This window comes from Sparus aurata, chromosome 19, assembly GCF_900880675.1.
Source record: "Sparus aurata chromosome 19, fSpaAur1.1, whole genome shotgun sequence".
NCBI classification, from domain to species: Eukaryota; Metazoa; Chordata; class Actinopteri; order Spariformes; family Sparidae; genus Sparus; species Sparus aurata.
The window spans coordinates 18,500,331-18,525,370 of record NC_044205.1 but is presented as its reverse complement, the minus strand read 5'-3'; the positions used below and the strand labels follow the sequence as shown (position 1 = coordinate 18,525,370).

Genomic DNA, 25,040 nt, shown 5'->3' with positions numbered 1-25,040 from the left:
GCGCAGAATGTACACGCTACAGTGGAGTAGGCAGAACGCCGAAGCAGTGTGTTCAATGCCACTTTTCTGCTGAATGGGTCAGATGAGAGGCAACAGAGTGGTCGGAGAGTGGTCGGATAAGGCAGTTGGACGTCTGACGTCCTTTAAAGAGAGCGGAGAGAGCTGGGTGATAATTCTCTGTGGTACCTGTTTCACAGTAAACACAGACATTTGATTAAATGTTAACATGTTGTTAAAGTCAGTAAACCATGGAACAATCTGACAGTGTGCAAACCTGCAACTTTAATAATGTTGTACAGTACGATTTCAACAGCAGTCTTTACAATGCACCCAAACCCCTTTTCCCCAATAAATAGAATTTCATATACTCTAAACTAATTGTTATATTTTCCTCAAAAGTTTAACATTTATTGGTGGACAGTGATGTCATCACAACGGTTTCTTCTTCTTCTTCTTCTTCTTTTTTTCAATAATAAAGTGGGGTTTCAACGTCTTATCAAGGAATATCAATTTACAGTCAAGGATCAAATGTCATCATTCAGCCACAAATCACATTGAATTGTAAAAATCTTTGGTAAATTTAACAATTCAATGTTACTCAACTCAAAAGTAAAGAATCATTCTAATATTCTAGCTGGATACATTTTCTAGAAATCATTCTTTTGTTTTTTTCTCAGATTAAACAACAATTACCAAAGACTCACTTCCAACTTCAGATTTAAGGATTTAGTTGATACGCTTCTTTTCTTTTTTTTTTTTGTGGGGGGGGGGGGGGGGAGAGATTTGAGTAAATATGCAGCATAAAAATGTGCACCCCATAAACCTGACACAACAAAATCAGCACAGTAATGAAGGCACTTCATTCTGTAAGAGAAAGATAAATCACAGTTGTTTGAACAAAAAAAAGGTCAGACAAGAAACAACAGCCTGCATAGCACAGCTCAACACAAAAGAAAAAAAAGAACAAAAGGTCACTCATCTCTCGAAAAAGAAACAAAAAATAACTCTTCGTTCTGTCTATTTTGATTATTTTTGGTAACTAAAATATTACTTGATAGAATAGTAAAACCTCCTCTCTCTGATAGAAAAATTACTTTGTGTATGTCTTGCTCTTAGAAACATATAGTATGTACATACAGTAATATAATCATTTGTCAGTAGGAGTCCTGTACAAAGAGTCCAAGAATACAGAGAATCCATACAGTTGTTGTCTCTAGATGTGATTATGTCCGGGACGATTGCCTGAAGTCCTCACTCTGGGAGCCACGCTGGGACTTCCAGCGCCGGTTGGAGGACGGGGAGCTGCAGCGAGGTGAGGCCTCTGTGCAGCGGCGCCGAGACGGGAGGAGCCAGCTGAAGACCGCCGCCTGCTACCTGTTCCTCAGGCTCTGTAACAGACTGTAAACGTCCTCCTCCTTACTGATGCCCTCGAACAGAGGAATCAGGTCCAGCAGCTCCGTGTCCGTCATGTCGTCAAACCAGGACTGCACCGGGACCTGTGGGGAGACGAAACACAGAGGACGTTGAGTGGGAGGGGACAGCTGGAAATTATTTGATCAATTGAGAATGCTCAGCTGGCAGTCAATGCTAAAGTGTTGCAATATAGGTGAGGAGATGGTGCCAGTATTGTGTAAATAATTAATAGGGGGAAATGCATCAAAGGCATGAAGAGTGGCAGCAGCTCCACTGAGTAACTCCTGCACAGAGGAGAGAAATCCTATAAAAATGGGAACACTGCCTCTGGGCTCGACGCCGAATCAAACGACAGTGCAGATTAAAACTGACAACGTCTGGCAGATATCATCATTTACCCTCATTATTGTTTTCATTACCAACTTGTTTCTGTTGTTCCACTGTATTTGATCCTATTTTTAGTCAGGAGTGGGTGGGATCTAAAACCACAGCACAATATGTAAAATCTCACTGTAGCGAACATCTATGTACACAGAATTACCTTTTTTGAGTGACTTTCCTGTAACTTTTGTGACTCAAAAAAGAGATTTTTATATGTAGCCTACACGCTGTTATATATGTTATTATTACTGGTTGGCTACTCAGCACAACATATGTGTAAATACACCCCCCCCCCCCCCCGATAATTCTGCATTATGAAAGACAGATCTGCGTTGAAATCGGCAGGAGAGTTAGTTAGCTGTTAGCTTTTAGCAGGCAGCATGCAGCTGAGTCCTGAGTCCATATTGGAAAGAAAAGGTAGTTAGTTTAAAAACCTTCGTCAAACACTGAGCTCAATTTTTTTTTATAATAACATATCAGGCAAAAGGAGCTCATCATTTGCTAATTTCTGCCAACAAATAACGTTTATCCAGTACCTGAACGCAACATCCTTGGTCATAATCAAGACCATTACAATGCCACTAGTCCAGGATAATGTTGGACTGATTGACTGACTTACTGCATTCTCAGGGTGGAAGATGTAGGAGGCAGGTGAGTTGTCTATGATGATGACTTTACTGAGCTCTCGGCCCAGCCGGCTGAGGTCTTTGACGTAGTTTCCTCTGTGGAAAACACAGGATTCCCTGAAGAGCCGGGTACGGAACACCCCCCACTGGTCCAGCAGGTCTGCCACCGGGTCAGCGTACTGAGCAGACAGACAGAAAAACACGTTGGGTTACAGCAAAGTCGACATCACTTGTGACTGCCGTTTTACTGCTACAACGTCGAACAAACCTTGGCTAAGCTCGCTGTGAACAGGACGCATTCGAAGAGCTCCCCCATCTTCTGGAGGAACTCGTCTACGTGAGGCCTCTTCAGCACGTACACCTGAAACAAACACCACAAAGATAAAGACACCTTTAAACACAGAGGTATAGCTGGGTATCAACTCCAAATTGTGCCGAGGCCCGGTGTCAACATGTCTGCTTAATTACCAAACCGAATCTTAGTATAAAAATCTACGTATAAATAGTATAAATCTAAGGTATAAATCAACATTGGTTATAAAACTTTAATAATAAACTAATAACAGTTTAGATTTTGACCTTCGAGCCTTATTAATCACAGAGATTAACAGATGGCTTGACCCTGAATGAAACCTGATTAGTCGCTTTGATTGAATGTATTGTGTTGCACTTCGTCGAATTGAATCTATCATCTATAAGGTGTGAGGTAAGTTCATAGCCGCTGTCTGTTTCACTGATTAGCTGGATTATTGTTCTGTAATGAGCCGTCACCTCTGACACCTTCAAAACAAAATGTTTTCAAAAAGAACGTCAAGACTCTGTGTATATTATTCATTATAAATCTTGAATGCAACAATTGATGTCATATATTTTGTTCTGTTATGTATGTTATGTTTGCCAGAGAGCTTATTTTCTGCAGTAATCCAAAATCAAGTTAACAGTTCGATCAGCTTTTTGCTGAGGGAACCGGGGAGCGGCTGACGTCTAGCTCAGCCTACAACAACCCGTCACCTCTGCAGCACACGACTTTTGGCAATGTTCTCCAACCACTTTTGTTTGGACAATATTTAACTTAGGCGTCCTTTGTTTTATCAACCTTTGTACCCGGCCGTTCACAACAGCAGACGTTACTTTGTAATCATATTTTCCACGTCAGCTCGTCTTCGTTCTCCTCGGCGGGTCTTCCAGGGGGGTTAGCCGCTGCCCCCAAGTGCAAGTAATCAAGCATAGGCCAAAACAGATACAGAAAGCCTATCCTGGATTACTTGAACCCGGTTACAGCTAAAGTCTGGCTGCTTCAGGAACAAAACCAACACCGATGCACTGAACAAACAAAAGGCACGACACGTTTCATCCTTTCTGTTGCCGTTCCTCTCTTTTGCGCATATTTTCTAATCGACGAAGCATCTCCTCAACACTCTTTGCAACATTTGTTTACCTGGTGACGCGGCCGCGTCACGGCTCGTCTATCTTTAGAGTGAGCAAAGACAAGAGGAATAAAAGAGAGAAAGCACCAAATATGAGGGAGGAGTGTGTGTGTGCTGTCCCACTTTGACGTGGCTGCTGCGTGAGATCACAGAGAATAATAAATGCAGAAGAGGAGAAAATGGAGCCAGAGCTTCCAAAGGGAAACCTTATAAATGAATACGTATTATTTCACTGTCTGGAAGGCCTAAGTATCAGTGCAACAGTACCTGATGAACAGTCCCATCAATCTCCACTGGAACAATGAAGTCTGCATTGCTGATGGGCTGCAAGAAGACAAGAAAACAGAGAAAGAGATTTAAAACTTGTGGTGTTTCTTTTTGCTCGAAACAGCACAAGCTCACGGGCTGCTCCGAAACCACATGCCTATATTTTTGGTGTAAAAAAATAAAGGGATAGTAAAATATTCCGATAAGGTGCCCCAGGCAAACTAGGAAGGCTTTTAGCATAATGTGGTTCCCTCTGCTCCGGCGCGCTGTGTCTCGGTGTTAAATAAAAACCAGAAGAGAGACTCCGGGGAGAAACCCGGGAGCTGAACTTGATGACAGACCTGAGCGCGGACAGGAAGGGCGCCGCCGTTTTTTTTCTTCCCCCTCTCTCAGCACGACTCGTGTCATCTTTAAAAGCGAGCGGAGGAGAGAGGAGAGGTGCGGGAGGAAGAGGAAGATAGATGCCGGAGGGGCGTGGGCGGAAGACAAGTGGAGGGCGGAAAAAAAGACGAGGATGAAAGGATGAGGTGGGAGGCACGGCGGTGTCATTTCAGACGGGGGGGGGGGGGGGGAGAAAGAGAAACAGGTGACACGGAGAAGGAGAGGAAAGATGTTTTAAAAATCAGAGGGAGAGCTTTTCCCGTATGAGCTCGGCTGTCACCTGTATGGATGTTTGTTGTAGAGACGAGGAAGAAGAGTGAATTATTGGAAGTATCATTTCATAGGTTGAATTGACAGTAAGTCAACAGCACCGGGCTGCTGTGTTGGTATAATGCTTCAGATGACTATTGATCCAAGACTGCACTTTTTTAAAATCATCTATAATTAACTTACAAGTCTGCAGTATAAAGTCGCACAGCAGCAGGCAAACAACAGTGGACTTGAGGAAAAAGGGGTTTGAAGTTCGAAAGCTTATTAGTCCGATGCCTGAAAGCTAACCTCAACCTGAGGACCGTAACTTTATGTCTACTCATCACACTCTTGTCCAAAAAGAATAAAGGAACTTGTTAAAGGAAAATCGAGAGCTGTCCTGAATGTTTAAAATAATCAGTCTAGACCACTAACCTTCAGCAGGACTCGCGTTGGACCTACTTTTATCTCAGCTAAATGCCTGAAATAAGATCTGTGGGTAACACAAGTTAAAGACATTTTCCCTTATTGTTCTACGACACAAAACACGCCAGAAAATACCCAACGTTTGGATCTTAAAGCATTTGTTTGTCTTGAAAAAAAAATAGGCCTACAACATCCCTGCAGCACTCAACTGGTTTCCATTATGCTATTGCATTTCTTATGTGGTACAACAAACAAAACTAAGATGTTGGACCATCCGAATGTATTTTTTCTGAGTGGGTTGGAAAAGCTAGCTATGGATGTTTTTTTTTACACAATATAATGTGTTTCTAAATAGCTACAGAAGTTTAGAAATGTTTTTGTCAACAACTGTTACTCCTTAATAAGTACATAAGCATCCATAAAGTATTTGGCTTCTTTAAATAGACTGATTGATTGATAGCAGACACAGATGTAGACTAATAGACATGTGGTGAAGTTATAATTGTTGGAAACTTTACATGTTAAAGAACTTGAAAATGTATTTAGCTGTGTCGCCCACGACTACATTATTCTTTACAGATTCAAGGGGAAATTAAAGTTACAGTGTTGCACTCCTGTTTCCATAATAAAACCTCTTTTGACATTTTTCTAATAAACTGTTAACCTTGAATATAAACCTACCCGCATCCGCAAAGATTGTACTGTATGTGTTTAATTCAATGCTGGTGGCCTTCAGGCTTAAATACTACAGTGAGCAGGCGCAGTTCAATGCCATCCAACAGAGGGAGTGATTGCTGTAGGAATACTAAACACAGCTCTTTGACCTTCCACTTGTCACCTGTGTAATCTGTCTAATACAACTATTATAGCGGCGACAGACGGAACAATAGACCCCTCTGTTCTGGAGACGTTTGGTTTCTTTATGTGATGTAAGACTGAGTCAATGCACAATCAAAGCCTCCAGATTCCCGCCCAGAAGCCAGATGTGAGGGCTTATATGGATCGTATTTGTTATATATTCGGCTCTGGTTAATGTTTGCACAAGTAAAAAGACTGTAGCCTTGACTGTCTAAAAACAGAAAACCAGCAATGAGCCAAACCAGCGACGGGCAGAGTGGAGAACAAACAGGCAGCATTTGGTCCACAAAGAGGAGAGAGAGTCGCAGATGGAGGGAGAGATGCAGAGACGGACTTGGCCGCTGCCTATTGCTCTTCTGCTGAATCACTCCATCATCTGAAGAGTGAACACACAGCAGCTGCTCGCCGCGCCGCTCTGTGACGGGCCCGGGATCCGAAACGGCGAGAGAAATGGAGCGGGAGGAGGGCGGGAGGGTGAGGAGATGTATGTTAGAGAGGAATGGAGAGCGAGAGGGATGAAGTAGAGGGAGAATGGTTTGTGGATTGGTACTGAACGGACATCACATCAACTTCTTCTGGGCTGTTTTTAGCTCATGAGCACAGACTGGCTGTGGTCCAGGGTTTCCTTTACATTCATGTATATTGTAGCACTTCACATCGTTTGGTATTACTGTCCAAACCTGCCTCTGTTAACACTCCCATGTTTCATTAGGGACGGCACGAGGAGCTTATTCTTACTAGACCGTCTTATCGCCCAACGTCAGTGAGTCTGGCCTCTTGTGGCTGAACGGGATCGAATCTCTGCAGCCTTTGCAGAAAAGTGGAGGCTGTTATCACAAACAGATTAAAGCCCATGATTTTGAAATGAGATGTGCAGCAACCCCATATGGTTATGTCCGCATACTTTTAGCCACCTGTTTTTTGACAAATATTTCAATCCTCTTCCTGTTTCAGCTTTTAGCATCTGTTTTTCTGTGAGGCACTTTGTTGGTTTTCAGAAGTAAATGTAAGTATTATTTCAATTATTATTATTATTATTATTGTTATTATTTTATTATTATTATTATTATTATTATTATTATTATTATTATCATAATAAACAGTTTATCCTCTAAGCCACTTTTTACACATCCAACACACACTGGATCTGATCTTAGAGGCGCCACAGGAATTATCTTTTCATCCGTACACATACAGGATAAAGCATACAGTACGCGTTGTGTTACGTAACGCTTCTTTTTTAGTCCATGTCCATCTGTGCGCTATGTGAAATGTCCGCTGTCCGTTCAGTTTGTCTTCTGCACTAATTGTTTCGATGGTGACTTGCACAGTTGGTTCCAAAACTACCTCCTAACCTCGACTCCAGACGAGAAAAAAAAAGATCTGCAGGAAATCCTGCAGGCTTCTTGACGGAACTGAAAATGCTGCTCGTGTGTCACTTTCTGTTTCACTCACGGATTATTTCATTTATTGCACTGCCTGGATTCATTTCATACCCCATACTGATCTCTGAACTAAATGCATTTTGATGGACTGAATATACGCTGTGTAACTGGAGTTTAATCAGAGGGACCAAAAAAAAAGAAAAAGGAGTTCCTTCGGGAGTCTCTGTCAGGAGAGAAAATAAAAAAAAAAAAAACCTTCAGACTATTAGAACAGATCCAAGACTTCTGCGAAAATTCATCCCGCAGTTATTCAAGGCAACAGTACACTGTATTGGACACACCCTTTGTGTGTGGGTGAGCAAACGGACGTGTGTGTGGCCCCGTACTGCTGGCATGTGACTCCTATGGGTGGGGTCCGCTACAAGTGTGCGCTCTTCTACAAAACCCTTTGGCTTTCCACAGCGGATTAATTCCTCATGAAATGAAATGAAAACGCGCTGAAAGTGTTTCATTTTCGCCGCTGAATGAAGCCGGAGCGAAACACAAAGGAGGCTCCGGCTTCACCTTGAGCTATTTTGTTGGACACCTCCTCTGCTTTGAGCTGCACTCACGCTGAGGACAAAAGGCACAGATACTGTACACACACACACACACACACAACTGGACCAGCTGGGGCCAAACCATAGTGTTGTGCTGAAGCGGGTGCACCAGGTGAAGGAACCTTTGATGGTGACATACAATATATATATGTCAATTAACACCATTAGATTCCTGCCCTCTTGGTTTTATAGTTTCCAGTTAATCCTACATATTTACCAAACATAAAAACACACAATCATACTCAGTCTGATGGGACAGCCGGGGAGTTATGGTGCATTGTGTGAGAAAATAATGCAAATTACAACACAGCAAAAAATGTATTTTTAGACCCAATCTCAGTGTTTGTTTATAATAACTTCTGGGGGGGAAAAAAACAAGCCCTGCAGCACTCGCATACAATTAAATGGCGCAGAGCAAATGTTAGTGAGGAAGAACTGAGATTAAGGTTTAATCCTATTTCCAGTATTTACCTTCATTTTCGAGTGCCAGCTTGCCCCTCATAACACAGTTATAAGGAGTTTGTGGTTGAAATCTCTCTCTATGAAATGGGACAACCCTTCAAGACCCTCAATTGTCATCAGTTGTCGTCATTGGCGTTGTAAACAGACGCAAACGGACACTTCCAAAATGCATTTTGTGTTACGGTGGCAGTCCTGTAATTATCACAGTGCCATTTCCCATTTATCTGACGGAGATAGACGAGCATGGAAACTCCCAAAACATCACACTATTAATAAGGTCATCAAATACAAAAGAATACTGCTTCAGTGCCTCGACACTAGATGTGCTTTATAGTCTTACATTAGCAACCCCGGCTCCCTGTGCAGCAACATCATAGATGTCATACCCCAATCAATATCAGGAAATGCAACATTGACATATGTGCACAAATCAGCAATGATAATATAACGTTAGCTAGCTGGCTACTAAGTTACTGAGACATCAGCAAACTAGTAGCAATCGTTTTATGGCTGTTCTAAAGAAAAGGGCCACAACATAATGAAACAAGAGTCCTGTATTGTCCTGTACTTGAAGCTTCCAACGAGAAGAGCTTATGAAGAGTGCAACGAGCCTACATGCTTTAAGACATTTCTGGATTTGGGGTCTGAAAAGAGGGATCCTGGTACTGATGACCTTTAGGTATTGGGTTGTTTTCTGTAGCGCAATGTTCAAATTTAAGGACTTTTATGTATCGTGTATCCGTAAGTGTTAGCCTTGCTAGCAGTGTGGCTCTTGCGGAAAAGGAATCGGTCCGCTAATAAATAAAACCATTTAACTCTTCAGAGTCTCAGCTTTTAGGTCACTGTGGTCAGAAATAATCAATTCGCCTTATTGTTCGGGCAGCTGACTCGTAGATGGGGAGGTGGTGTTCAAGGGGTTTTAAGGCTGAGCTCATTACAAGCTGACATTTTGGAGATCCAGCACACAGTTTTCACAGGACGGAGATGATACTCTAAGGACCTCCTGTCAAAAATAACTGCGTTGGCTGAAGATAAATCCCGGACGTGCTGATGAATACCATGCACAGCTACCAAATATTTATCAGTTGCCATGCTAACACCTTTTTTAATTTTTTTCTTTAATCGCAGCAGTTAGACCTCCTTTTTTTGCATTTTCCTGTTCTAGCTGGTGTATATACGCCATAGTACCCTCAGGGACACACTTTGCTGTGATTATGTGTACTTCACTGATGCCGACTGAGCTCAGTGGCACCTCACACTATTTGTCATTATACCATCATACCCGTATTCACAGCGAAGAAAGGCATCTTCAGGATTTATTTCTATATAATCCTATTATCCCTCTAAGGCTGCTGAATAAAAAGCGGGACACATCTGAAATGATAAAAAAAAGGGAACACGAGTGTCTGTTTGATGCAGAGTGTGCTTTGGTGTTTTGACAGTGGCGGCGAGGTGAAGTACCTTGAAGGAGCTGTGTACGAGGGTTTCGTCCAGGTCGATCACCACGCAGTTCTTGCCGTAGTCTGCTATACTGACCTCTGGCAGGAGGAACTTGGCTGGTGGCTGCAGAGACAACACACATCCTTTATGAAAGAGGTTCAGTAGAGGGATCACACACACACACACACACACACACACTCTTACTGAGGGTGTGATGATGAGTGTTTGGGATGATCACTTGGCTGCTTTGGGTGACACTAGAGAAACATTTAACAGCATGAAGGACCTGAAGGAGGGTGTCACACAGCTTCCGTGGAGGTGATGGTGAGGTGATGTGATGTGATACTTGTCCTGGATGTTTGTCATTGCAAATGTAAAATATAGGAGTCTTTTAAGCAGACCAGTTCATCGCTAGAGTGCATAAAACCCCAAAATAACTTGGCATCATTGCACTTCCGGCTCTCTTGTGTCAAAGTCGATGGGTTATTGAAATGGTTTAATACTCCACATTTGAATTGAAATGAGCCTATGTGTCTTTAAAAAGGTGGACGCTAACAAGAGGCTAAATGAGCGGTTTTACAGGTGGACTTTTGATTGATACATTTATAGCAAAGTGTGTATAGTGTAGTGTAGTAAGGAGCTTATTGGTGACGCTTAAGTCTTGCAACTGCAACCTGGTTTGTTAGCCTAAAGTCAGCTTTTTGCTGGCAATTTATTTTTCACTTGTGAGTGTGACATAAACGTGTTTGCCACAGTGTTTATTTTCTGCGATAATCCAAAATCCAATTCAAAAATCTGATTGGCTTTTTTGACGAGGGAACCAGTGTGATGCTAACTTCTAGGTTAGCCAAAAGGGCAGAAGCATTTCTATTTTCATTGACTAAAAATTTGCAAAAGTCTAGCATTGCGTGATGACTTATTAGGTTATTGTTGGCAACAACGTCTGTCTAAAGCGATGGCCTAGCAAAAGCAATATTATGCAAATAATTATCATCATCTTTTATTCTTGATAATAATCATTAGTGTGCAGTACAACATGTTAAAACACAAAGGTCATCATATCATACTGTAAGCGATGTCTTCAAATTGCGTTTATAATTCAACGGTCAGTTCATGAACCTCAAAAACATTTTGAATTTCAAATGACATCATGAAGACAGAAAACAGCAGCATCTCATCTAATGCCAGGTCACTGTGCCATCACGTCTCCACACTACCTCTCCAGCTGGTGATAAATAATTTGCCTGTTGTTGTGGTTGTGTGTGCGGTTGATGACTGTGTGAGTCCCTGCTGATATTTCCTGTTATGACCTCATGTTGACTGAGCTCTGTGACTGTGCTGCCTTCAGGGTCAGGGGGGAAAAAGGAGAAATACTCGTGTCCTCTGCCAAGCAAGCCTGGGGTTCCAGACAGGCACGGGGCAGATGGCAGGGGCCATGGGGGGCGCGCGCACACAAACACACACACACACACGTACACACACGTACACACACATGTACATCCATGCACAGACACACACATATATAAACACACAAATCTATACAGAGGAGAGGAGCAAGGACTCCATCAATCTTATACACACACACACACATTTGTGCTGCTGCTCAGTATGCCAGCCATTTCCTGCATGAATCTGTGTGTTTTAGTGTGTTTTTCCGGCCCCGGCTCACTGTATTTATCATGTGTTATCGCAGGACTGCATGCTGGTGTATCACAGGAAGGATTCCCTGGGAGCAAGGACACCGAATGACATCCTGTCAGGCCGTGATGAATGTGATTTACACATGCAGGTTGAGCAAATAAAGAAGGACTGAGGGGGGACCTTGACATTTTCACCAGGGAGCAGCACTGCCATAATAAAACTCTTCACCTGAAGCCACAGCCAATGGGGGGGGGGTGGGGGGGGGGTTATTGGCCCAAACTGACAGCTCTAAACCACAGTGGATCATGCTTACGGAGAGAAAAAGCTAACAAACAGATGGTGAGAAACATGTTTGTCTGCCGGAAAGAAAAATGATCAATTCTACAACAACGGCTGACAAAATATTTCCACATAATTTAGATGTATCTTAATTTGAAGAATCCAGCTTGTGTTAGAGGAGACATGTTAAAGAGTTAAAAAGCCTGAAGTCTGCACCAACAGGAGCTCAGAAAACACTGGTCCTGACGTCTCGTCTCTAGTCTCGTCTGCCTGTACAAGCTCCAGATTATCTCTATACTGGCTGTCTGCGACCCAACTACAAACCTGGAAACTGTACGCTTTGCAAAGTTTTATGTTGCTTTACTGTTTGTTCTGTAGCTCAGCCCGTTGAATCAGTCGTGTGACGTTTGGCTAATGTGGCTTCTCCCGATCCATGTGGCTCAACAATGAGCGGTAGGTTAGATGGAAGGGACTGTTCCTGTTGCTTTTTATCTTTAGACTTTAGACTTTTATTTATCCCACATCGGGGAAATTTACTTGTCTTTACTTATGTTTGTAATAACACAGTAGCACCTGCTCAGTCAGCATTAACTTTGTTTTTTACATAGGAAGTGTGCTCGACAGAGGTGCCCTGAAGTTATCGACAGAGCTACGTATGTGTCAAAAATGTAACGGTCAATCTGCACAAATTTATTTGCTTGGAGACTGTGTTCAAATGTAGTAGCCTAGCAGCTAGCTTGCTAACACAACAAAGCTGTAAACATCACTGCTTGGTAGTGAGACCGGGGCTATCATGTTCCTCATCTAACTTGTGCGGTTTTTAAGTTGTGTTGCTAACTGGAAGCGTGTGTTCACCGACCAATCAGAGCAGAGTGGGCACGATTTTTAAGTGCTCAAAAATTGGAATTTGAAGAATTAATTAGAGCCCTCTTTTAATATGTGTCGGGGATTATATGGGCAGAATAATAGGAATATGGGGTAATCAAAGCCATAATCAAGGGCTTAATGGCTGTAACACTTTATGCTTAATGTATTTAATGTATTACAAAACACTTACTGTGATTATATTCATTAATAATTATTTATGACCAGATGCCATCCACTGATGAAGACCATGAGATGCAACCAAAAGATCGAGCAGAGGCCATAAATGTTATGTAGTACTGGCGCACTCGTGTGTCTTTACATGTTTGTGATGAGCTTTTGGTTCCTTTGGTGCTTTGTGATGTGGCATTGTGACCGCGATACAGTCGAGGGTGACGCAGACCGTCACCTGCCCAGGTCAGCTCGAGTTATTTAAGTCATCCTCGCCCCAGTCCTGGCCAGCATTACAACGCGCAAGAGCAGACCTCGTCGCCACATGCGCTTCCTGCCATTGAAAGGGAGGTGTCTGCTGCGTGGTGTAGTTTAAAGCTTGGCTGCGATTGTTGGAAGCTGAGAGTGTGAATATCCTAAATTACAGAGAAACCACAGGACCGCATAGATTCCAAAATAGCTAAATGAAATGCAGTTTCAGCACAAACAAAGACGGGATCAGACAAATTCCCCCTGTCTGGTGAACGTCTGAGGACTACAGCTCGTGGAAACCGAGCCCCCCTCCTAATGGACTAACAGAAGTCCATTGACCACTGAGCACAGAATCACAATGTAATCTTTCTCAATACAGACAAATACCTAATTTAATCGAGTGCTTTAAAAGGGCGAGGTTGTCCGTTTGTTGATCCAGACTGCGCCTGTAAAGGTCTGAGATTCAATATAATTGATCTAATAAGAAAAATCAATCTCATGTTCTGTTCCAGTGATCAGAAAAAACACATGAGAGAGGATGAATAAATCATATGATAATAAGCCGAGGGGTGGGCAGCACAAAGCGAAGAGCTGAGAGCCGGACGGTGATCAGAATGGGGAGGGTGCCAAAATTACATCTGAGAGCAAAGAAAAAGAAAAAAATCACCTTTGTGTCAACATCCACATGCAGCCAGAGTGATGAAGCGCAGCAAGCGGAGGGGGGAGGGGAGGGGAGGTGACTGTGATGGAGCGAGATGAAGAAAAATGAAAGATAATAATACATACACTGGGGATGGGAATGACCTGGACCTGGTCACACTGGAGAAAACAAACAGAGAGAGAGAGAAAAAGAGAGAGAGAGATTTAAAGAGAAACCGGGTGGATAAAAACAAGAAAAAGAAGCAGAAGGGCAAAAGAAAAGAAAAAATCTTTAGCAAGAGAGAAATCGACAGCGTCAATAATCCTATCGCACAAATGCACAGGGAGGCAAAAGAGGGAGACAGAAAGAGAAAGAGAAAGAGGGACATATAGTACACACACCGTGATAGAAAGTGAGAACAACCCGCTGGAAAACAAACAGAGCTGCCATAGTAACAAATACAACTGGCCAGAAATCCAGCAACAGTACACTGCTGGGAGGGACCGTGGCGTGGACCCAGCTTCGAAAAAAAACAAAAAAAAACAGCCCCAGCACTATAACAAGGCTTTTTATGGCAAGGTTCGCCAGGTTCACTCCAGATTAACGGGAACATTGCTCGTCGATGAAAAAGGGGGTCCGGAGCGGGTCAGCGGCTGACCACATGCACGGGCGTCTGTGATGGGGCCACACATTCCTCCCCTGAGCGAGAGACATTTACAGGTAAACAGGAGTGTGAAATGTGAGACGACCCCGCTCCATTTATAGCGTCTCCGTGTACCTGTGTTGGCAGCCGAGCACCGTGTTTGCGGAGGAGCTCGGGGGGGGGGGGGGGGGGGGGGTTGGCGCCTTTTTTTCCAGGGGGCCAGAACGTTTGCTTCACACATCCTCACTACACTGGTCAGAGTGTGTGTGAGAGAGAGGGGGAGGTGTGGGTGCCAGGCAATCCATCACACCGGACACACACAAGGCCCACTTTATGAGGATTAAAGAAGCAGCAAGTACGTGTGTGTGTGTGTGTGTGTGTGTGTGTGTGTGTGTGTGTGTGTGTGCACATGGGTTGCCATGGACTTGTGCAAGCCCTTGCGAGCATGCGCTTACAAAGAGCGTGCGCGTGTGTCTTTTGAGCCTCTCTCAGCGCGCCCTGTGTGTTATTTCGTGTGTGCGGTTGTGTGCGTAGGCAGCTATCGAAGAATGCAAGATGGGAAGCGAGCCCGTATTTTCAAGCAGTGGATGGTAAACAACCTCTGGGTTCAGCGGGTTTGAAGCAGCTGGAAAAATTTGTGGAGGGGAGCTCGGCGAGGGCTGCGCAGCGCCTCAGCCTCGACTCTCTGCAGGAAAAGGCAAACCCTAAAAAGCCCTCCGCAGCAGAAACCAAAGAAATGTGACTCGTTACTGTGTCTCTCTCGAGTCAAACCGGGATGTTCCTGTCTCGTATTAACTCATTCCCAGCGGGTCATGTAGATGCAAATGGTATGTAATTTGGACTCTGGCCAAGTATGATGTATGAGAAAAAAAAACATAAGCTTCACCTTGGGAGGACTGCCATTCTCCTCTGGCGGCGGGGGCAGAGAAAGTGTCTTGTTGTTGGAGGGTGGCGTCTCCACGTGGTAGTCATTGTAGTTGCGGAAGCAGCAGAAGAAGGGGCTGAAAATGCTCCGGCTCCGGTGCTTCTTTAGGCTGCTGTTGGACTGGGAGACTGGAGGAGATAATGAAAGAAAGAAAAAACAGGGGTTAGGCTGCTTTGCATATGTCGGCCAGCGGTGGAGGAAGGAGCCTATCGAGATGTTTTTACTGAAGGAGCAAAAGCACAAGTAGAAGTCCTGCACTGACAATGCTACGGGTTGTTGAAATTTTAGGAAATGTACTTTTTTTCCTTCTCGTGCGCGAAAAGTATTTTAAGATGATCAATACCATTCTCATTTTTGTGTTGAAGATGTACAGCTTTGGGGCGCACAGTAGCTCAGCTGGTAGAGCGAACGTCCCCTGAACAGAGGTCTCATCCTCGCTGGGTTCGAGTCTGACCTGTGGCCCTTTGCTGAGTGTCACACCCCCCCCCCCCCCCCCGTTTCCTGTCATCTCCTCAGCTGTCCTTTCAATAAAGCCATGAAAGGCCAAAAAAAATACGAATAGTACAGCTAGTAGACGGTTAGCTGAGCTTAGACTGGAAACGAGGGAAACGGCCAGCTTGGATCCCTCCTAATAATCCAAATTTTAGACAATTTTTGTGACAATCGCAGATTTTGTTACCATTGGACAAAACCCAGAGAGAAGCAGCAGAAGACCGGGAAGGTGACTAAAGAGGTTTCCCGGGGGAAACTACAGCTCATAGACTGCAGGACTGGAACCACAAGAAAACCAGACGTAACCAGAGCTACACAATAAGTTAACAGACTCCAGGAAAAAACCAGATCCACAATCAGCAAAACAAAAAGATATCTGTACCGAAAAACTATCTCCACTGAGTATTATCCTATGATAAATGATTAATAGTATGTATCTGAATCTTGAAATGGATTCTTTGACTCTTTTATTCTTACTTTTTGAATACAAATATTATAGCTGTCAAACTAGTAGAAGTATGAAGGATCATGGAATGGGAATTCTCGTGTAACACAAGCATCATTCAAGTAAATGTACCAACAACAAAAACTGGCCTCTGATTTTGACTCAAGCACTGTTTTTTCGCCTGTTGAGAGCTGCTATAATATGTTTAAAAGCCTTTGTGTTCATGTAAAGCATCCTCGGAGAGAAAAAAAAAAAAAGGCCGAAGTGATGCTCAGAGCTGCAGACGGACTGTGTCTCGCATGAATCATCGCATTATCGTGACAAAAGTCGCTGAGATGTATGTTGTACAACACAGTGAGGCATCGGTTCATGCGACAGGGAGCACGGGGACAAAAATAGCCACCGTCAGAGTGCCCTGTGGGAGGGTAGTCCACTTAATTAACATCAAGAAAGAAAAGAGAGCATGAGATAGACGTATTCTAATCATATACTTTCGGAAAGAGAAGTGGCAGAAAAAGGAAGAAAGAAAGTCTTATAATTTCACATTAAGAGGAGCCTGACAACCACTGTCTACGTACGGTAAAGTCTGTATTTTAAACAGCTATCTTAAACCATTTCTATTATTTGACTGTGTTTGACAATAATGAAAACGAGATTCATATGCTCGGCAATACCGCTGATCAGTGGCCGAGTGCTGCAGAGCTCCAAGGAGATAACAACATACACATATAGGTCCCCGGTTACATCATTCCGCCTTCACTGTCTCTGAAGCCAGTGGCCTACTTTCACACTGACAGAGGAGAAACGAGCAGACTCCAGTGGTCTGTAGGCCTCGATTAATGCTCCATCGCGGATTATGATTTTTATATTTTCTGTCTGCGAGCGGATAAAAATAGAAATTTGGGCAGCGCCGGCAACAAAGGCTGAAATCTGACATTGCAATTATCTCGAGGTCCTCCGAAAGGTAGAAATTCTGCCAGTTTAATTGCTTTAAAGGTAATTTTCAGGCGTGGAAAATCCGAAAATCTGCGCAGGACTTTGAAGTGTCCACGCGCTGACTCCGGGAATCATCGTTTTTTGGTGCCTCGGAGCAGCCGTCACACAGTGTCCCTGTTTGCTGCTGTCTTGTTAACGTGTTCATACAGCCGTGTGACACAGGCAGCACAGTTAGCCATGCATGCTGAGGCTGTTTGCAGCCCGCTCCTGTTTCTGAGAGGCTTCAGATTGATGCCAGGGAACTATCCTCGGGTTTTTGCTCCGACTGGATCTGACAGGCTGCGGGCAGTTCGTCTTCTTTGTTCTCTCCTCCGCTTTTGTAGTTCCAACGCTCGCTGTGGATCTTTCCCCTCTTCCATGGGAGAAGTTCCACCGAGCGGCTGCACTTCGGGTAAACAAACACCACTATACGGTGGGAACAGGAAGGCAACATGCTGTGTTACTATAACCTGCGTGGTGATGGGAGGATATGTTCTGCCCACGTAGGCTTGATGCACTCGCTGCTGGTAGGAAAGACTGATAACAGTTCTCTGACTAGTATACTTCTCTCCGTCTGCGGACATGCCGAGTAAACCTGTATGTTTACTGTTACTTACAGATGAGGCATTAATTGTTGAGGCATGACAGGAATTCATCTAATTAGGCAAAAGAACAACACAACAGGCTGAAAGCATTAACCCCATGTCACCTATCATACGCACAGTTGCTAAAGTCTTCATATTGAGGCGACGTTGTTTGTGTTACTCACGGCTTTGGATGCATAAATGGCACCATTTTCTTTCGTTGAGGTTTATAAGTGTCGTATGTCTTTATCATTGGTTCATAAATAATTTACAAACGCTTTATAGATTAATCATGAGCCTCCATCCTCCGGGAGGGGGGAGCTGTGAAAATCAGTCCCATCAACCACCGACAGGAAATCAATCAGTTATAATTTTGAGAGTGAATTAATCGCCAGTCAATCAAGCGAATTCAAGATTTGCAGCTTTTCTTCCTGCAAAGTAAATATCGTTGGTTTTAAGACTGTAGGTTAGACAAAACAGACAAAACGTAAATGGTGAAACCCCTTTCACAGCGCCTGCATCGGATGTGACGGGAACACGATCATTCCCCCCCGTCAGGCGCGATGTTGCTGGGCGGGCTGAAGTTAAGGCAGCTGGCTCGTTGACACTTTTCCATCCGTCTCTGTTCAAGCGGCGCGCAGACATCACTCAGTCAGCGCCGAAATTGAAATAGAGATTTGAGTAAAAGATGTTTCAAGCCACCTTTTCGGAACTACGTACATGCAACTTTCGACAACGAGCGAGACGTCTCACTCCTTAGTTCCTTCCTTCCACCGTTAGCTCCAGAAAAGATGATGTGACTATTACAGAATTCGACTGATTGATTAGTAAATGATTAATTAACAGTCATGACATTAAAAATGGTAACCGCAACAATGTCCAGGAACAATGTCACGTCGCTGTAGTTGTAGCAAACAAACTTCATTCACTTCACCGGGAGTGGCAGCAAATCTCGAAGAAAAGAAGAAAGTGTTGTGATTTTAAATGGTCGGACCCTTGAACACAGTAAGTTTCCAGTTTGTTGCAGGGACCCGGAGGCCTCCTCCCTCCCTCCCTCGCTCTCCCCCCAAAGTTGGCCTCAACCACTTTGATGTCATTCTTCCTCCATTTTGAGGCCTGTCTACATTTTCCCGCCCTGGTCCGCTGCCCCGAACGACCGCCTCCGGAAAAAAAAAAAAAAAGCAGGTGGGAGCGCGGGAGACAGAGAGAGAGAGAGAAAGGAGAGGGAGCTTGGGGGGGGGGGGAGAGAAGGGCGTAGAATGGGTGGGGAGAGTTACTGTGGCGAGACAGCCTATACTTGGGTCTGATTCTTACTCCACCCCCTCCTGCACCACCACCCTACACAAACAGAGCTTTCCTTTCTCCCTTTGACACAAACAACATAGCTGAGAGTTGACTGCTGCCGGAGACCGAGAACACACACACACACCCACACACACACCCATGCACACACACACACACACACACAGACACACACACACTCACATATACACACAGCATATGTTCACATGTTTAGGCAAAGAGCCACGTGTGCTGTGATCAACAAACAGACCGACCCAGAAACTTTTGGCTTTCGGTGTCCTTGCTCAGGTATGCGACTGGGAGTCAGCTCGCCCTGCATAGTAACGCCTCTTTCGTCATGGCCTGAGAATAACAGCAGAAGGTTAAAGTGCAACGTTAGTCGCCAGGAACGCGGGAGACATTATGGGAAGGAACCACAACTGAACAACAAGAGGGTAAAAAAATCAGTCAAACGACACACAAAAGCACCCAGAGAAGGGATACGCCTCAGTTTAATGTAGGTAAAGGGTGGTGCGCCCATGTGGTTTTATCTGACAAAAAGCAGGGCGAGACATACTGTGTTAGCCTCCTCCGAGCAGGTGCACATTATTTACCCACTGAATACACTGCATTCGATCAGCATATTCCCTTGATGTGAGCTCAGCCCTTTAAGGCAGCGCCTGTGTCAACGCTTGTGCCGAACGTTAGGTAACAGATACTGTAGAGGGCTCAGCAGTCAATCAGAGCCCAGCCAGGCTCTCTGTCACATGTTCAGGCGCAACCACTAACAAGGCCGGAAGAGGGAGAAAACGCAGGAAATTCTCAGCATTCCTGACAGGAAGAGATAATCACCCCGTGACCCGCAGCGTGGAATAATGCCAAGCTCTGAGAGGGAATATGATCCCCCGGCTTAGCCTCGATACTTTCGAGGTGGCCTCCTTCACCGTCGCTTTAAAAGCACATAAAGTCTGCGAGCAGCCAAAACAAAAACATGCCACATTTTGAAAATATGACCGTACATTTAAGTTTAGCTGCCGGTTATCTCTTTACAGGGGATAAAGTCTCAAAGGTTTATGTCAGGACATTCATCACTCCTGAGCCAAATGCTCCCCAGCGAAAAAAAAGGCAAATAAAGGTTAATTCATGTTTATTACAACTTGGGTCTCATTTTTATTCCTTAGGCCGCTATTTCTATTAGTTATGAACATTGTGCTCACCACGTTAATTGCTGAGATCTGGGAAGATAACAGCACAGCTACAATGAAGTCAGATAAATGGGCAATAAACACAAAATGTTCACACTGGTTTTAAACAGGGCAACGGTTCAGACAGATTAACTAAACCAGAAGTTCCAAACCCCCAGGCCATGAACCTCATAACATTCACTACCAAATCATACGAATCTGGCAGAAAAAGCCGATTAATAACCATATAACTTTACAGGCTATCGTAGGGTGTTTCTGCAGTAAATAACTTGAAATTTGTGCTGCAGTTCTCCTCATCACTCCCGCCAGGTTGGCTGGTCTGAGACTAAATAATCAGTATAAAAATGGTCTGCTGTGCAAAAATGGTGGGAAATTTTTGACCTTAACCGCTTGTATCTGGTCAGAGTTTAACGATGTCTGTATGCACGCACAAATACAGAAAGTACGTAAGGCAAACCACCACAAATTTCAGCATTATCTTTTAATTAATCTCTTGCCCTGTCAAACTACTTTCAGCAATGTCTGAGCATTCACAAACTAAAAAAAGTAATTGACACTTTTTGTACAAGCAAAACTACTCATTACATACTCATTGAAAAAATTCTTCAGCATCAAACATGTAGGACAAGAAAATGAGACAATGTTGTTTCACAAGAACCTTTAAGGAGGTATTTACTGCTACCATCAAAAGCTAATGTTAGCTTAGCATTAACTTAAAAAAAATACTTTTACAGTGTAACAGGTGCAGGGTAGTGGCAAGAATCAAAAATGAACAGAAGTCAAGCACTGTGTTGTGTTTCAGCTCAAAGCCATAACGGCAATGTTAGCTTAGCCTGGCTAACTGAAAGTAACTGAGCACTCCAGAGAAGTCCCCTCCTCAACCAAAGGCCACCAAATGTAGGCACAGCTAACGGCAACTAGCTAGCATTGTGTGTGTAAGACAACTTTGAAGTCACTGGTGTTTATCTTTCCTCTCTTTAAGGAGAGGTCAACTGGTCCGACTGTTCGCTAACATCTCCCTCAGTCCTCCGAACACAACTTTGAATCCTCACCTTCATCCAAATGTCAATTCTTCTGTATTAAACACATGAAGAATAAGAAAATGGGACAATGTTGTTTCACAAGTACCCAGCCGACGATAAGGAAGTATTGACCGACAACAGCTAGCGTTAGTGTAGGGACAGTAAAAAAATAGCAGCTCACACTTATCCAAAACTAAAACAAGACTAGGTCGGAGTGGCAAGAATAGCAACTCAAGCAATAACAGCTCAAAGCCGTCATCAGCATCACGTTGACGCTAGCTTAGCCTGGCTAACTCAGTCAGAGTGATTATAAAGCTGGAACTGCTGCAGAGTCAGAGTTTTGGGGTCTTTGACTGTTTGTTTACCAAGAAGAAGCATTTAAAGACATTTAAAGGATTGATTGAACTATTCATGAAATTAATCATCAGTCCTACCTAACTACCCAACACTGGTTATGAACGACAGGAATGATGGCCACAACTACAAAGTTGTATGAAGCTGAAATCATCCTCGTATATATTAGCAGTGCCTGTGTGACGGACCTTGAAGTCCTCTCCGGCAGCAGTTAGGTGCCCAGCCAGGCAGGTAAAGTGTACAGTACCCGGGGGGGCATGAAGGTAAAATGTGAGAACGGCCCATGTGAAGGAGTAGCTTAAATAATTCAGATGGAAAGCAGGCTGGTTTTATATGGCGCAGCCGGGTACTTAACATACACTAAAATAAAACAGCCAGGAGCCAGAGGGATTTCTACACTATGTCTGCTATACAAAGATACCGTTTAACTAAAAAACATGACACGGTGAGAACATCATGGCAAGGGGACACCAACGGCCAAAAATGACATGCTAGAACTCTCACGGCTTCGGGCAGTGGGCATGAGATCACAGATTATTCTTCCTCCTCCTTTCACAGAGAGTTTGAGTGCCGGGCGTTTGCATTAAAAGTTGGACCAGCTGTCTAGGGCTTATATAACACCATGTGAGATAAAATACTTATTCGTCTGCAGCCAGAAAGCAGAACGGGGACTCTACACACACACACATACACCGACAGGTTATCCACCGTTAGCCTGCAGCTTGGGATCCATAACGCCTTGAGTTGACAACACACAGAGTCAGAGTGAGCACCTGAAGGAGAAGCTGTTTTTATACACCACTATAACTAAAAGCAACAGACAGCAGTGAGAGGGAAGTCCTTGCTGTGCACTATGTCAGCAATATAACGGTGTGGAAGGAATCCCTGCAGTAACACACTGTATATACTCAAAATGGGATAAGGCTAAGAAAGAAAACACTTTCATCTTACGTATTCTAAAGCTAAAACAAGATTTATTAATTCAATTTCAAAATGAGCCATCCTTCTTAAAATGTCTTGTCTTGGTTGATTTACAGTCCAAAACAAAATAAGATATTCAAATTAACACTACATACAATCCTCACCCAGCTGAAATCTAACGGCAGGTCTTTGTGGATATAAATGCCCGTCTGGTGGTCCACCACTGTTGAATGGTCGGCCATTGAACCTGGACCTTCATGTTGCCTTCAAGATGAATTAAAAAAACACTGGTGGTCCCTACTTTACATCTAGCATTTTTGTTACCTTCATTGCACTCTTTGCTCAGTGCTAATTAGTAAAACTAGCATGCTAAGATGCTAAACTAAGATGGTGAACATGGCCCACATAATACCTGGGTACTTCAGCGCGTACCATAAATATTGACGTTGTGAGCGCGTTAGCATTAAGCTCCAAACACAGCTTTAAAAGCTCACAGATCTTCAGTTCCAGCTTTATAATTAATTATTTGGCTAACAGCCCATGTTAATGTTTAAGGAGATGTCGCCTAAAACTGCCAAATGTTCAATTTAAAATGCTATAAAAACAACAAGAAGCAGCACACAATGTCTTGAGAAGGTAAGTTAAAATGGATTATTGGGTGCACCTAAATTATGCAGCCAATCTGAAAGGTGAGCGTGGAGCCCTGCATTTAAATTCCTACCGAACATTGTAATGTTTAACAGATGATTTTGTCAGAAGCGACTTCCGTAGTGTCATTCACACACATCAGGATCCAGTTCGGCCATTTGGCATCTAGCTCAAGCCCAGCCCCTTTACACCAAGCAAGCTACAGCGAGTCACTCCATTTTCTGTCCATCAACTCATCGATTAGTCAAGTAATTGTTAAAGCACTGAGTTTTAAATACACCGAGTTCTGTCGCTGTTCACCAGACACAGATTATTGATCGTTTCCACAGAGAGAGTTAGAGAGAGAGAGAGAGAGACAATCCAACCCAAGAGAGGTGATGATAATTACAACAGATCAGCTTCCAAAACAATATTTACACCAAAGAGCATCTGCTTTGCGAAACACTTGAACATGTGTCTGCTTACACACACACACACACACACACACACACACACAAAAGTAAATCCAAACAGCTGAGTGGAGTTAGGTGGCGTTTGCTGAGCTGAGCCTGACAGTTCAGCCTGTGTGTGTTCTCTGTGTCGAGGCCCTCGGTGGGTTATGTGTGAGGCCATTAAGGCAATAATAGCACAGTATGATAAAATAAACTCCCACTAAGCCTCCTTACTTCCCAGCACGGACAGCTGAGACCAGGGTGAAAATGACTGGCTTGGAGGTACACTCGGTACTAGCAGATGCCTTTAGTCACACTGACTGACCCTCAGCTGCCCTTCTGGTTTTTATTTCCCTACTTATCCAGGAGGATTCATATACACGTATGCATCCTACGTGACCTTATGTAACTGACATTCGCTCGCTTGAATACGTCAAAACGCGGCTTGCTGAGATTTAGATATAAAATACTCAGTTGGCAAACATGTTGTGCAAGGTACTAATTGTCCGCGGTGCTTCAGTGAACCCTGACACAGAGACGTGGGTGGGTCTGCCCCTGCCTTCCTGCCTCAGCTGTATAGTGGCGTGGGCGCTGTGGTGGCGGTGCCAGCCTGCCTGCAGCCCCCCAGGGGACGAGGGCTGCTGCTGCTGCTGCTTCTCGAAATGAAGGAGATGACAAGCGCGGGGGAATTAACCCACTGAGAGCTCAGGGAGAAATAATGAGGGAGATCTGACTATTCTGCCGGAGTTACGCAACCAGCAGCAACACAGCCCACGTTGTTTGGGGCTGCGGCAGTTCATTATTTATATATCTTTTTTTATATCCTCATCCACAACTGCGCGCTCAGTGCCAGAGGCTCAGTGACTGATGGGAAATCCTCCTCGCCTGTCTGTTGGCTGAAAAAAAAAAAAACACGTTAAAAGAATTAATGTCAGATGAAATTAAAGGCCCGTCTCCAGGCTCGTACACTTGCTGACCCCGGAGATGGTGCCCGTGCAGCTGTAAAATTGATCCAGGAAAGTTGATCCGGTGCGCAGCTAGAGTGGAATTTTAAGGGGAACTCCAGCAATTCCGTATTGATCTTCCGTAAAATTTAGGAACAGCTTTAAAAAACAAGTGGTCAAAGCGCAAAAAAACCCCCTGGGTCCTCCATTATCTTTTCCTTACAAGGTGCAATGTGTAAAGATTAGCCTCCTGTGGAAGGTCGCTCTTAACAAAAAGGGGGCGGCATATCATCAGAGTAACCGCCAACTGCTGCTCACTATAGCCTGCTGCTTCTTGTAGCTTTTTTTTTTTGCCGTAACAACTAGCTGCCGTTAGCAAGTCGACTCATGCTGCGACTCTGCTGCTGGC

At 44.0% G+C, this 25,040-nt stretch overlaps 1 protein-coding gene across 2 annotated transcripts in view; it reads right to left on the bottom strand.

Moving 5' to 3' along the window:
• Positions 1 to 259: 259 nt before the first annotated feature.
• Positions 260 to 25,040, bottom strand: part of ctdspla (CTD (carboxy-terminal domain, RNA polymerase II, polypeptide A) small phosphatase-like a) — a 35,340-nt gene continuing 10,559 nt past the window's right edge. The window contains exons 2-8 of one of the 2 annotated variants that reach the window (XM_030398666.1): positions 15,291 to 15,457; positions 13,908 to 13,940; positions 9,936 to 10,037; positions 4,115 to 4,171; positions 2,689 to 2,781; positions 2,414 to 2,599; positions 260 to 1,496 (exon numbers count right to left, since the gene is read on the bottom strand). In XM_030398666.1, the coding sequence (XP_030254526.1) occupies positions 1,371 to 1,496; positions 2,414 to 2,599; positions 2,689 to 2,781; positions 4,115 to 4,171; positions 9,936 to 10,037; positions 13,908 to 13,940; positions 15,291 to 15,457 (764 nt within the window). In that variant the 3' untranslated portion in view covers positions 260 to 1,370. The remainder of the gene's footprint in view (positions 1,497 to 2,413; positions 2,600 to 2,688; positions 2,782 to 4,114; positions 4,172 to 9,935; positions 10,038 to 13,907; positions 13,941 to 15,290; positions 15,458 to 25,040) is intronic. The other variant, XM_030398667.1, reaches the window with a different exon arrangement.